Here is a 14,884-nt window from a genome sequence, read left to right on the forward strand (position 1 = left end):
TTGAGACAGGACAATGCTCTTTTAAGTATGTACCTGTATTTTTTACTGGTTAAACAGAAAATTAACCAAAATACCAGTTTTAATTAAAATCTTTGTATAGATTGGAGATAGAACTCATCAAGACCTCAGGCATAAGAGACGTCCACGGTGCCGCTAAACCACCTAGGCTGTTCCAGGACTGTAACTGTCCAACAGTACTAGTGTTGCTGAAATGAAAAAGGACGTCCTTTTACCTGAGAGGGAAGAATATAAGTGCAGTATCTTCCGGTCGAAATAAGATCCTTTAATCCATTACCCGTTTCAGAAGAACTTAATGTTTTCCGCACGTATAATAAATCCTGTAGCTAGACATTTCAAATATTTTCGAAGGTCCCTTAGATGACGTCTAACAAGATTTATTTCTGATTCTATTCATACTTTTGCTATGGCATTAAATATGATTACAACTAATATGCATGCAATCACACTGGACGTAGTAAACATAGGTTAATAAATCGATCATATATATTTCCATCCTCTAATTACTTCACCTGTATTGGTGCATTGTAGAAATATAGATAATTTCAATAGAGAAATAGGCAAATCCCTTTTTAATATATTTTTCTATCCAATATGTCAGCATTGAATGTTTGATACATGCATCGTGTATTTACTCTGTCCTGAATTAAGTGATTGTTTAAATTATGTAATTATTTAGTGATAAAAAAACACAATACAAATGTTGTAATTTTTTTTAATTTCCTCTACATACATGTAACAGCAATTGAAAAAGATAAACTGTATAAAATTCGTCATGTGATTACGTAAGGATATACGGTTACAAATTCACAAAAATCGTAAGACGATGTTCAATGCCAAACTTGACGTCTGGCGTTAGCCTTGAAACTTTGAATGGTGTCTGGCAGTGGATATCCTTCTTCAAACAAAGACGAAGTTGAATCGTCTGCTGAAACACCCGAATCTGAAATGTAATTAACATCAAATTAAAGTTGTCATTCAAATTTCCAATTCAAAAAGGGAATGTTTTAAGGGCTCTTTTCACAAAACATCTAACGACAAAAAATTGATCGTAAATTATACTGTTCAAAATGTTCATGACTTATGAGTATTTTTCACGCAAGATTTTGTTTGTGAAATGAGTCGTAGTTTCGGACATCCTGATTGGGCCAGACGTCATTTAAAATATCCTTGAAACTTCAATATGAAAAGGACTAATGTTGAATATTTGACTTTGATACGATGCTTTGTTAAAAACATTCATTCTAATGGTAATTTTCAGTTTCCTGCTGTTAGACGGTACATTTATTTAGTAGTTGTCATTTACATTATACTTTCCAATTTTAACTAAGTAATTTATTGTTCCAATATATTAAAACTGAGATTACAACTTGGACTATCAGTCCCCGAGGGTATAACCAGCTCAATAGTTAGTTCTTTGGTACTGACATGATTTATAACAAAAAAACTTTCTTGAATTGTCCGTTTATAAATTTTAAAAATATTAAGAAACAAAGGTTTCAACTCACTCAGCCAAAGTTGACCTTAGATGGATTTGGCTATTATTTTTAGGTCCTTATTGGTCATATAGATCTTCAACTGTTTCGGTTCTTATACATCCTTTGCTAAATGCAGAAACGCGCTGCTGTCTTCCGATGTTCAAATCTCATAAATCAGTCAAGAAGATACAAAATGAAGGTAAGAAACATATACTGAGGGAATTCCATCAGCTTCGAAAGGTTCGAGACCGGCCGGTGCGTCTCAATGTATAAAATATTCATAAAAATCCGAAACACCATGGAATTACGTATTTTTGCCTGGAGATTGATTTTATACATGTACCCTTGGACACAAAATATACAACTATTAATCATGATATTTTTGAAACAAAATCAGTTAACATTTGCTTGTGCTTAAATGTTTTTAATGTTAGATTTTTGTATAACAACTGTCTAATAGTTTCACCACTGTACAATTTGTCATATTTATCTCTACACCCTGAAATACATACCGGAAATTACGTCATAGTCCGTCGTTGCAAATGCTCTTGAGGCAAACTTTTTGTTTGATTTTTTCACAGAATGTTTAGATTTAAAAGGTTCTATCTTTGGATTTTTGAATTTGTTGTAATACTTTATAGATGACCGAGCCGGTTTAACAGGATGTAGAAAATAAGGTGATTTCCAATTTGTCCTTTTACTCATTGTTTTCTTTTTTTCTTCTGGTCTCTCTGCACTTTGTCTCATTTGCTTTTTTAATAACATAAACCTGTTTTCAGAACTCCTACTAGCTGGACGTGGTTCAAACGAATTGTCAAAAGTTCTAAGAGAATTATATGAAGATACTGATACCGGTCTTTGAAGCGTCTGCACATCTTTTTGTATAGATTTTCTATGTTTGTGCGGAATGTTTTCGTTTGATTCTCTAATCGTCTTCATCTTTCGTTCATTACCTCTTTGGCGCATTGACTGATGATAAGATTCAGACACCTTATGCTTTGAATTTTTAAATTCAAATAGCGGTTTTTCCTTGTTATATATTGTTTTTGTTTGTTTATATTGACGTACATCGTTTTTGAATACCTCACTGTCTTGAATTCTTTTGACTTTTGGGTAATGAGAATCATAGTTTACGGAGTTATGAGCTTTATTCATTTGCTCAAGTGAAACACTTTTTCTCATCTTTAACATTCGAGTTGTAGGCCTTGATAAATCATTCATTGAACTGGAGAGGCGATGGAAAGATGAAGAGCGTGAATAATTTTCGGGTGATTCGTTAAATTCTTCACTGAACTCATTTAAGTCGGCAATATCTGCTAATTTATGCGAAAGCGACAGATTTTTCCTGGGTTTAGATTTGATTAAACTGCCATTAGTCTCTCTTGATTGTGATTTGGTGTACATATTGTCGAACGATCTTGCAGATGATATTCGGGCAACCTTACTACTATGCTTGTTTTCTGATTGTAGGTAGTATGAACTCAATGATATATTGTTTTCCGAACTACTTCTTTCCAGTGTGGGTGTGGCTAGATCTGAAAGTACGGAATAGCATACATGATGTTTAGTGCCACTGTAAATTAATATGACAACACAACCATCAACAATACACGTTAATGTTATCCAAAGAAAATACCAAAAATAAGACCTAGTATAGACAGGTACATTAATAATCAAGAGATGATACTTACAACAGGTGACACCATTATATTTTGTATACTTTACTTTTGTTTTCCCATTATAAACTTTTACTCATATTTAGCAATATTCTAGCAGCACCCGCATTTGTTTTTTAAGTAAATACAACATTCTATATAATGTAAATTACTCCATCTTCCCGTTTCAGTTTTTCTTCGAAACGTTCTATTATCAGCTTTTTTAGTGTTGACGAGATGAGGATTGTTTTCAGCTTGCAGATTAAAGGGTGATATAGACAGGAGAGCATTTTAGTTGTTGAACAGAAAGCAAAAATATTTCATAGGAATAGAGTCGTTCAATACAAATCACTGGCAGTTAAAGCAATCTCATGTTTTATCTATTAGTTGAAATTGTCGTAGAACTAGCTTTCAGTAACTTCTATAGGTACGTTGGGCTTTGTATTCTTTTTAAAGTTTTTAAAGTTTTTTTATGTTTTTTTTCTTTTGTGTTTCGCGCCGATCTGATGTTTACAGTTTGTTCTTATGTTCGTTGTGTTGTTACAGCACTGTCCCAGGTTAAGGGAAGGGTTGAACACTCACTCAAAAACATGTTTAACCCCAGCACATTCTTAATGTGTCTGTCCTAAATCAGGAGCCTAAAACTCGTGGGTTGTCGTTGTTTGCTGTCTGTCCACCAACAGAGTTTGTGTGCCGTTCTATTTTCAGTAGATATTGTTCAGTCAATGTGTAAGTAAGATATACGTTTTCATCTTGAAGTTAAACGGGCTAGAAATAAAAGTTCATCTTAATCATTATCGCAGAAAACAAGATTAATTTGCTCTGTACAAAATCCAAGGGTTTGACCAGATTTTTACATATTTGAATCGCAGGAAGCTGGACTACAGTCCCGGTCAACATCATGGGATGACTGACACCATTAGGTACATGCATTATAGAAATAGAAGTAAAATATTATAATAAATTCAATATTTGAGAAAACTATCGACCGAGTTTTGTATATTTATTTTTTTTAAAACTATTTATCTGGGAATATATTCGTATCATATCCAGGGATGGGCACAATTACTGACAAATGTAATCGATTAATAATCGATTACATGAAGGATTTTTGTGTAATCGATTAATAATCGATTACTCTGATTTTTGTATGTAATCGATTGCAATCGATTACTTTATCAAAAGTAATTACATTACTTTTCGATTAATGTCAATTATATTTTACAAAATTATAAAACAAATAATAAAGTAAGTTAAAGTTAAACACAATTATGTTGCTCAACGTTTGTATAGTGGATATTTAGAAATTTACCAAAAACAGCATTTAGAGCATTGTTTTCAAATTTTAAGTTGACATTTTTTTTCTAGATGGAATCTCTTACTGAGGATCAGAAATATTCAAACATTCTTGAAATTTGGCTTTCAACATGAACGAGAGATGACATCGCATTGCATCAATCACTTATTTATATTGCAAGTTTTTTTTCAAAAAATTTGCTTTCATACTGACTTAGAGTAGCTTTTTTGTTTTTACTCATTAAAAACAGGTATATTTTTATTCAACATAGTTAATTGCAATGTTGGAAGTTTTCCTCTGAAAAAAGTAGAATAATTAATTAGTTCAGCTAATTTCAAAGATCAATATTTATAATTATAATGTCATGCATGAATTAATCCTTTTGTTTTGATAACCACCCCAATTACATGTTATAAAACTGCCAATGGAGTACAATTTATAACCTGGGGCAAAATAATGTAAATCTCCCTCTTAATTAGATATAATTGAAATGAAAACAAAGTCTACATCTTATTTATTAGAAGTCTTTTATCATCTGATTAGTAAAGACAAGAATTGTGTTTAGATTTTTTTATTCTATAATCAAATTATAAACAATATATATTCATAGTGTCAAAATGGGATACATGTATCTATTTCTCCAAAAGAATTTCAGTGCATAGCCAATGGTTCATTGTCGAAAGGATTTTGTGTACTTTTTAATTTTTATATCATAACATTATAAGGAATCAACTGATTATCTACCCTAATCTAAAATTCCAACTCTTATTTAAAATTATGCTTTAAAGAATGTTAATACAAATAAGCTTACTACTTTAATGTAGTACAGTACTTAACTTTAGACTCATTTATTATTCTATTTCTATTTTCTTATTTCAAATCTATTTTCTTATTTTAATATATAAGGTCTTGAATTATTGACAAGCACATAAATCCATTTTTTTTTTCAAAAGCTAGATATGAAGTAAAATTTGGTAGGGGATCTGGTTGATCATAATGCAGCTTGTGACAATAGATAGATATAAAGCAGTTGATAAACTCTTAAATCATATTGATACATTCTGTTTAATACATACATACTTTCATTTAGAATAGGTTATATTTCATCAAACTATTTTACTAAAGTAATCGAAATGTAATCGAAAAGTAATCGATGATTACATCACAATTTTTGCTGTAATCGATTAAATTACGATTACATGTAATCGAAAATGTCTTCGATTACAGATTACTGTCGATTACTGGAAAAAATGTAATCAATTACAATCGATTACGATTACAGATTACAATTACCCCATCCCTGATCATATCAAACGTCGATTCTTCGTGTAGCTTATATAATGCTGTCATTGGTTTTAGATTTATTATCATGATAATTTTGGTAAAACTTATACCTTTAGGAACTAAACGTTTCTTTTTGTATAACTGATTTCTTGCTTTTGGAAATTCAGGTCCAAGAGAGATCTCATGCAATGGATATTCGTCATTATCTGCAAAGATAGGAATTATATCAATTCCGATAAAATATAGTTCCACTGACATTCATTTCAAAATGAAGCATCCGAGATTTACCTCATATATGAGATACCTTTGAGACATAAAATATAGTAAAATGAAGGTATTTCACTTTATTGCAACTCCGTTCAATTGGAAGCGATTGAATATTTGATTTGAAGTATTTTATTTTATTTAGACACTATCTAATATGGTACAGACCTTCTAAAATTCAAACTGACCACACGCACGATACACGCACGCACGATACACGCACGGTGAATGCACGATACACGCACGGTGAATGCACGATACACGATACACGCACGATGAGCGATGAGCGTTACACGGAGGATTAACGAAAAATGAATGATGAATGATGAACGCACGATACACGCACGATGCACGATGAATGATGAACACACGATACACGCACGATACACGCACGGTGAATGATTCATTGACGAATGAACGATAAGCGCTTAATACACGGTTCTCAAAGCCATTTTATTTGGAATTGCATTTAAAATTGATGTATGATAATGAAAATCTATAAGGGTATACACATTTTAGATATCTCGCTTTCTGTGTTGATTGGTCGACAGTTTTACTAAACACTCGATGTATTAAATAAATTAATTGTAGTATAGTATTTCCAATATCAATGAGTGTTGTTAAATTATAAAACTCATCGATTTTCTAATTCTACTTAATATAAATAATTTATAAATTGCTACGTTTTAAAGGGTGGCGATTCCAGCCATTTTTAAAAAGAGGGTTCTCAACCCAGGATAAAAGGGGTGGTTTTAACCATATGTCCCCATTCAAATGCATTGACCCCCCCCCCCCCTTCTTTTTATCTGCCTAAATTTGTAACCTTAACTAATTAATTATCATATGTTTACGTTCCGAAATTTAGGAAATATTTGTATGTTTCGAAGTCTAGTATGATGTCCATTATCACTGAACTAAAATTCATTTTTGTTTAGGAACCAGCTGAAAAACGCCTTCGGTGCGGGATTTTCTACCCATTGGTGGCCTTCGACTGTTTTCTGCCTGTACGTCTAAACACTGCTAAGGACTTATAATATGCCACTAAGGACTAGAAAGGACGTGTTACTTGTACTCTGTTTTCATACTATGGTAGAGATAGATAGATTTTTATTACATAAATTCCAATTTTTAAAGAAAAAGAATCACCATTAAATGAGTAGTTGAACAATATTTGGAACGTGCCGGTTTTTCCTTGATATTGCCGAAAATCAGTGATCCGACTGACACGAGCGAACTTACACAACTGATTAAACAATCATAATCTCTTTTTTTTTACTTAAGTTACAATGTTCCTTATATTATCAGAATCGTATGAGTTAATTTAGAGCAAAATATATAATTTGTCAGAAAAATCTGATTCGTACAAATTAATTAGAAATAGCTAAGAAAATGAAATTTACCAAATAATGAGAAAATTTAAACATTTGTAATACCAAATACTTCATAATATACTTCTGAAACGACTTTTCGTCCTGAATATGCATGAAATTTTTGCCACTGGACGTTTAAACAACCACTGAATAATCAATCAATCAAATTTTGCTCTCAGTAAAAATGAATTAAACAATATAAGCCACAATGGTACATTGTATCTATCACTTGGTGTCTGTTGTTTGTTTGTACAGTAAACATACTGAATCTTTTTATATTCCTTATACAATTTCTAGTATGTAATAAAATTCATACATATTTTCAAACATCCTGGCACTTCAAATTTCTAAGAGGTGACATTCTCGGGGTTTTACCTGAAACTCTTTAGGAAATGCAATTTTTAATTCCAATTCCAATTCCAAACTGTAAAAGATATCCCAATGTTTTTTTTAAAATGCATTTCTAATTTGATAAGGAGATTTGAAAAAAAACGATCTCAATGGTAGTTGAAATTATTCAGTGCAATCATTTTGTGTCCGCCGTTGTCTTTCATACATATCAATTGGTGTATCCACTGTTTGCTGTTCGTTATCTGTTGTTTATGGCAGTTAGGCCTCGCGATCGGTCTCCAAATTTAAGCCCCCACTTAGGTAAATTAATGATCATTTATAGGGGGGGGGGCTTTTTTCTCGGGACAAACATTATTTTCCTTCCTTAAAAACAACTTAACAATTTTCTATATTTTTCATTTAATCATAAACCGATGAATATTAAATGATTTTTAAAAAATTTAAAAAATATTTTTATTCTAATATATCTAAATATCTGGGTTATTTTCTTATCCAAATAATTATTTTTTCATTTTTTTAAAGGAAAAAGTGTTATCAGTTATGGTCCCTCATTTTAGACATGACATTTTGCTTGATACTGTATGAAGATTATTCGTTGCAACTTTTATGAAGAAATTACCGACTTTTTTTTAACTAGATAAATATACAACAAAAATACCGTTTTTTCTTCTTGTATCAATTTCTTTTCACAAAAATTATTTTTAACAAAGAATTGTTACACAAATGTAGAGCCCAATTTTATAACGAAGATATTCCTAATCTCTTGACCGAAATCCGCATATCTTTATCTTTTGAAACAAAAAGTTAAGGATGTCTGTTCAAAGGACAAAAATGTCCAAGAAACCGAAATGTTAGAAGTAAATGTCGAATAATTCAAACCCATTTGTCTTTTAAATTTAGCACATGAAGATATAATTTTTATTACATATACAAATTGATTTTGTAAAAATTAGCTTGTATATATGTGAACTTTTGTAAAAAAAAATCACTGTGGTTCTAAAACTGTATCACATGCCCATAATTGTCCTAAAGCTAAATGTCATCGTCAGATTATGAGGGTCTGAATAGGGATTCATTATTTCTGTATTCTATCATTTTAGGCATTTTTTTCTAATCGTTATACCTTTTGTCGATCATTCTTTATTCCATATATTCTAGTACCTCATCATTTTCTTTTCTATATATTTGTCTGGTTATTTTTTGTATTCTTTATTTTTTGGTCAATAATTTTCTATTCTATAAACCCCCATCCACACCCTCATGTATAATGGAAGACGATAAACATTTTAGTATACATACCACCCGTTGTCACTTTCACCTGACATACAAACCACAAATTGTTATTTCTACCTGGACGCGGGACTTATATAATTACGTAATAATAACGGATATAGTAAATTCAGTAGAATATAACCTGTATCAATGCACTGGCTTGTTAAATGAATATTGATCCGACAACTGTTTATCATATTTTTAGTTATTTTAAAATTGAGAATGGAAATGATGAATATTTCAGAGACAACAACCCGAAAAGAGCAGATGACAGCCGAAGGCCACCATATTTGATAAGGTTTTAGTTTCTAATGAGACAGTAACCATCGTATTTTCAGAAAATCTCTAAACGGATAATGAGAGTTTAGCGACCTTGACTGGCTATACAGCCCAAGCACGGTCGGTCTCTAAAAGTTGCCGAATTTAAGAGCCTATATTAAGAGATAGGCTTTACCTAGCTTTAGGTGTTTAAAAAATATCCATTTAAGAACCAAATGTGGCTTCTTTATATTTATACCAAAATTGAGTTCAAGGCAGTATTTTGTCGAAGAGAACAATAACATAAAGTGCAACATGCGAGAAGAGGTTTCATTTCCCTTATTTATTTTTTATTGAAGTGAGTAATCTTTTGAGATTACTTCACGGAAATATATTTTAAATGAAAAGGTGCAACTGGATGCATCCCTTAAAAACAAATTTAAATATATATATGTCTTACCTGAAGATCTGTAAAAGCAGTGAAAGCGCTAGTAAAAGTGATGAATTGAAACCGTTATTATCTTTTATTAATTTTCTTATATGTTACCAGCATACGGATTCTACTTAACTTTTCTTTATATATATATATATATATATAATTTAAATTTGTTTGTTATTTATAAATATAAAATGACGGATATTCGTCAATCAGACAGCAATCCAACATAAACACGAGTAAGTTACCTGACATCTAGAATAAGAGGTTTAAGCATACCCCGCGCTGGTCAACTTTCTGAGTTGTGGGTAAAATTCAATATACATGTAGGACTGTAAAACGGGAAATATACGAAAGATTTGTTTTTACGTACGATGAAGTGTCATTCCCTCAATACATACGGGTCCACCGTGAAACTATTCTTATGATTATATAACGGTAAATGATGATCTCATTAGAGGAACAAATTAAGTAAAGATACATGTTAAAGCAAGAATAATTTCCACATGCAAAACATCAAATAGGACGATCTCTTAATTAATACGCGGCAACTTTAACTATTACATTCATAGACAATAACACTAGTAAATGCTTTATATACTGACATTGAAACAAATATACTGCTCATAATAATTGCACATCTGTAGACTTTAATCTAGGTATCCCGCGTTATATAAACCATCGCAAACCATCGAACAGCTCATCGCACTTCGGCGCAGACCAGCGCACTTCGCGCGTGGCCATCAAACTTTATGATCTCCATTGCACCTCCGAGTCATACACACATATATATTCCGATTTTCTAATAATGGTTTTTATTATTTTAATTGCCGTAGGTATTGCCCAAAGAAATAGGGTTTATTTAAGGGTTTACACATCTTCATAGCTAAAATATTTTGATACTTATATCACGAACAGATATCTATGACAAACATTACTTAAATTGTCAGTATATAAATTTAGATTTTTTTTAAGAAACGTAGGTTTCAGCTACAGCAGACTAAATTGGCTTTTGATGGATTGAAGGCTTATGTAAAAATAAGAAAATGTGGTATAATTGCTAGTGAGTCAACTATTCAAGAAAGTTCAAATCAAGAGGAATGCTAGTAGTTATATCTATACGACCTTCAATAATAAAAAAATACGGGAACTGTAAAGTCGGTTATTAAAGGCCCCGCCCCGACATGAAAAAAATATGAAACAATTCAATTGAGCAAACTAACGGCCTTCTTTATTTCAAAGCTACATGTATCTTGCCACAAAAAAAAGCCCAAATACATGTATATAACAGAATTGATGTTACGAAAACCACTGAACTACGTGCTTTTGACTTTGGACAGACACATAAATACACAGAATCTTGTGAATGTGTATAGGCCCTTTATTGGTCATATAGCTCTACACTCTTATCTATTTTATACATTCTTTGGCTTTCAAATATTTAGCATTGAGCGTTCCTAGTGAAAGTAAGTCCAGAAAAGCGTTATAGATGCATGAAATTTATAAAGTGTTGTTTTGTGAGGGGATCAAAACGGAGGGATCGATGTTAATGTCTGTTTTATATGTGCAATAATATCGGCCTTCTAACTTTAGTGAAACTCTGCAGTTGTTCAGTGACGGATCCAGGGGAGGGTTCAGGGGGTTGCAACCCCCCTTTTTTGTACGATCAATGCATTTGAATGGGGACATATAGTTGGACCCCCCCCCCCCCTTTTTTGCCCTGGGTTGGGAACCCCATTTCTAAAATGGCTGGATCCGCCCCTCCGCCCCTGTTGTTTCATGTATTTGATATGCAAATTATCACAAAACTAAAAGGATAAGATGGATGAATTAATAGTTGATCGTTTTACGTCCAGTGGCATATATTATAGATTCATTATTAGGGGGAGTACAATAATTATGATATAATGATGAACATTGGCAATCATACCACAACTAATTTTTTATAAGAACGTACATGTGTAGATTTTCGTCTTTTACTGTAAACGACAGTGTCCCCGGGAGTCAAAGCCGAAATCAAACTTGTGTAAATTTCTGAAACATACATTTCATTATTTAACCCAATGTAAAGCAAAACAAATAATACTGTTTGAGCTATAAAACCAAGGCAACCCTTTATACTAGTCAAAAGTTGCTGGATCGTGATAGATGCATACGAAACTTCAATTAATTGTTTGTATTTTTTCAATCTTTTATATCCGATAAAGATGAACACAAAATCTAAAAACTACCGATTTTTCTATAAGATAAAATGTATCCTTATTGGAGTCAAATTTGTCATATGGATTCATAAAGGACAAAAAAATGTCCTCAGTAAAGGAACAAAAAATACCCCCATGGTAAAATAATCCGTCATTCTTTAATACAAAGTACTATTGTGAATTATTTTTTCGGATATTAATCTTTTAGACATACATTAAAAACGGTGTCCTTGATATGCAACCATGAACACAATGAAAAGTGAATCTGTGAAAGTGTTCCATGTTTATTCCATTTAAATCAAGACTTGTTATGATTATACAATATATTTAACTATTTTATCAAAAAATTTAAATAAAAAAGAATATCTTAAACTCGTAAACACAATTTAAAGTTTAAAAAGTTCCTCAATTTAAAATCCTTCTTAAGGAATACGGGATATATTTGCGTGATCTTATACTTGTTTAATTAAAAAAATGCCTTCAAATACATATGTTTATTTGTATTCAATTTTCCACAAAACATATTTAGCTTATTTTAAATGAAAATAAAGAACAGAGAATAAAAACACTGTTGAAGAGAAAATACATATTCGTGTTAAATTCGCCTCAGTTTAATTTGTTAATTCAAGTTTGACATCTAAAATCGTAATCCGCAATCCACATTTACCCGACAATCTTGTATATTGTATTTTCTCAATGGAAAAACCTTACGTGCACGTGACCATCAGAAACGAAGACAAAAATTATATTTTCTAATGGTATTTATCAAAACTTAAATGTTTGAATATTTTAATAAGTAGAATATGAATTTGCCAAATAAGCGAAGAATTATAATCTTGCATTGTTCAACATCGGAGAAATGACTCAAGTTGAACATTAATCATGTTAATACTGATTCAATATTTTATTATAGTCTCACCACATACAAACATAAAATGAGAATCACAGAAATAAACATAAAACATTAAAACATTTGCATTGTATGTACCAATCTTAAAAAGAATAATGAGAGACTTTTAAGACACAATATATTTACTCATTTACATTTAAAATTTACAGCGTCCACCTGTACTATATGAAAATAAAACATTTTTTCTTTGAGAACTAGGAAATAAAATGCAGTTTCTTTTCAATGAAATATTGTTGATGTTTTTGGCAACTATAGCAGCAACATTGCCGTTATTAAATAAAAATATTAATTTTTCGCTATCTGATAATTGAAGGTTAAAATGTTCATTAAAATGTTTAGCTTAATGTATCATAATTTGTCTTAAATCTACATATAATGGGCATTTTAAAATGACATGAAGTTCATCTTCAATAGTAGAGCTACAACACATGTCATCTCGTGGACTTCTTTTCTTTTATACTTTCCAGTTTCTATTTTTAGTGGAGCTACCCCACATCTAAATTTTGCAAAAGCACTGTTGTTTTTAATTGGCGGAATATTTTTAACAAATAACAGTTGGCCAACAGTATATTTTTAAGCCCATTTCGCTCAGTTGAATAGAAATTCCAATTTATTGTTTGTACGTAGAACATGTATCATTATATTAAGATGTGTCAGTCCCAGCCAAGATTCACTGAATAACCACGAAATGTTTACAGATGATAAATAAATTTTACACAAAAATTCATGAATCTGTATGAACGTTATGTACGATGAAGTTAATCAAGTGTTCACAAGAAAGTAAGTATGAATGTAAATTTTATTTAAAGTCGGAACATATATATACACTTTAACCGTGAGATAAAATATAAGCTTTGATGAGCTCTATAACCGACTATCATATAAAAACCGCAATGAATGAACGTTACCCGATTAGAGATGAACGTTTGACAAATGCACGTTATCTGATGTACACAGTTATACACGATTGACGAACGCACGATACACGGTTAAGAATGAATGATTGATGAACGCACGATACACGCACGATGCACGCACCATACACGATTAAGAATACACGGTGCACGCACGTTACACGGAAAATACACGGAACGATGAATGATGAGCGCACGATTGGTACACGCACGATACACGCACGCAACACGCACGATACACGATGAACGCACGAAATAATGGTCAGTTTGAATTTTAGAAGGTCTGTAACAACGTAGACCGTGACAACTTCAGCAGCGAAAAAAATATACATGAAATGATTTGTTAGTATTTGCATGGCGGGTGATGTATGCATAGGAGACGCGTACCTTGTTGACACATCCGTTATCGCTCCTTTTGGAGTTCATGCGATTGCATCTGTTTTTGTTTTAACCTTCATTTATATCTTCTTAATGGATTTATGAGATTTGAACATTGGTAAGCTACTGTTGCTTCAAATTTTCATCAAAGTAACAAAGGTTCTTTTTTATTTGCATTACACTTCATTTTGGTCTGTGTGGCGTATATTATGTAACTTACAATTAAACTTATGTAAGATTGTCCTGTTTTTCTGACGTGTGGTCAGAATAACATTAATTTCATGAAGATATCAATAGTTAATGCTAAACTTTTTCAGACTTACTAATGCTAATTTAACGTAAAGGTACATGAAGCAAGCTGCGTATTTTAAGTAAATATCGATTTCTAGACGTAACAAAGGTTATTCACAGACTATGTCGACAATCTTGTCCAATGTAAACTCAGTCCTCTTATCAAAATCAATGTGCCATATTTTATAAGTGTTTTGTTTATTAACTTAAGTTTGTCTTACAATTTCAATATGATACAATTTTCTTACATGATAACAGATTTACCTTTCACTGTCATTCTCTTTTTAAACACACTGATATTATTCTTTATTGTTGATTTGAGTTTCTGCTTTTGTCTTTGTTTTTTACAGTAAAAATACAGTTTGTATATTATTATAACCAGCAGAATTAGAAAAATTAGTCCGAAGATAACTCCCAAAACAATGGCGACTATGTTAACAGAATCAGATGATGATGTGAATGCTACAAAAATATTAAAATAAACACTGAAAATTATGAAAATTCGTT

The 14,884-nt window shown here is 31.5% G+C and overlaps 1 protein-coding gene across 1 annotated transcript; it reads right to left on the bottom strand.

The window, feature by feature from the left end:
• Positions 1 to 575: 575 nt before the first annotated feature.
• LOC127730288 (uncharacterized) lies at positions 576 to 14,876 on the bottom strand. Its single transcript, XM_052238600.1, has 4 exons — positions 14,642 to 14,876; positions 5,843 to 5,938; positions 2,009 to 3,031; positions 576 to 961 (listed from the first exon to the last, which is right to left on the bottom strand). Exons 1-4 carry the CDS (start codon positions 14,652 to 14,654, stop codon positions 849 to 851), a joined length of 1,245 nt encoding a protein of 414 aa, XP_052094560.1. The 5' UTR covers positions 14,655 to 14,876; the 3' UTR covers positions 576 to 848.
• Positions 14,877 to 14,884: the final 8 nt, after the last annotated feature.

This window comes from Mytilus californianus, unplaced genomic scaffold (assembly GCF_021869535.1).
Source record: "Mytilus californianus isolate M0D057914Y unplaced genomic scaffold, xbMytCali1.0.p SCAF_2, whole genome shotgun sequence".
Lineage (NCBI taxonomy): Eukaryota > Metazoa > Mollusca > Bivalvia > Mytilida > Mytilidae > Mytilus > Mytilus californianus.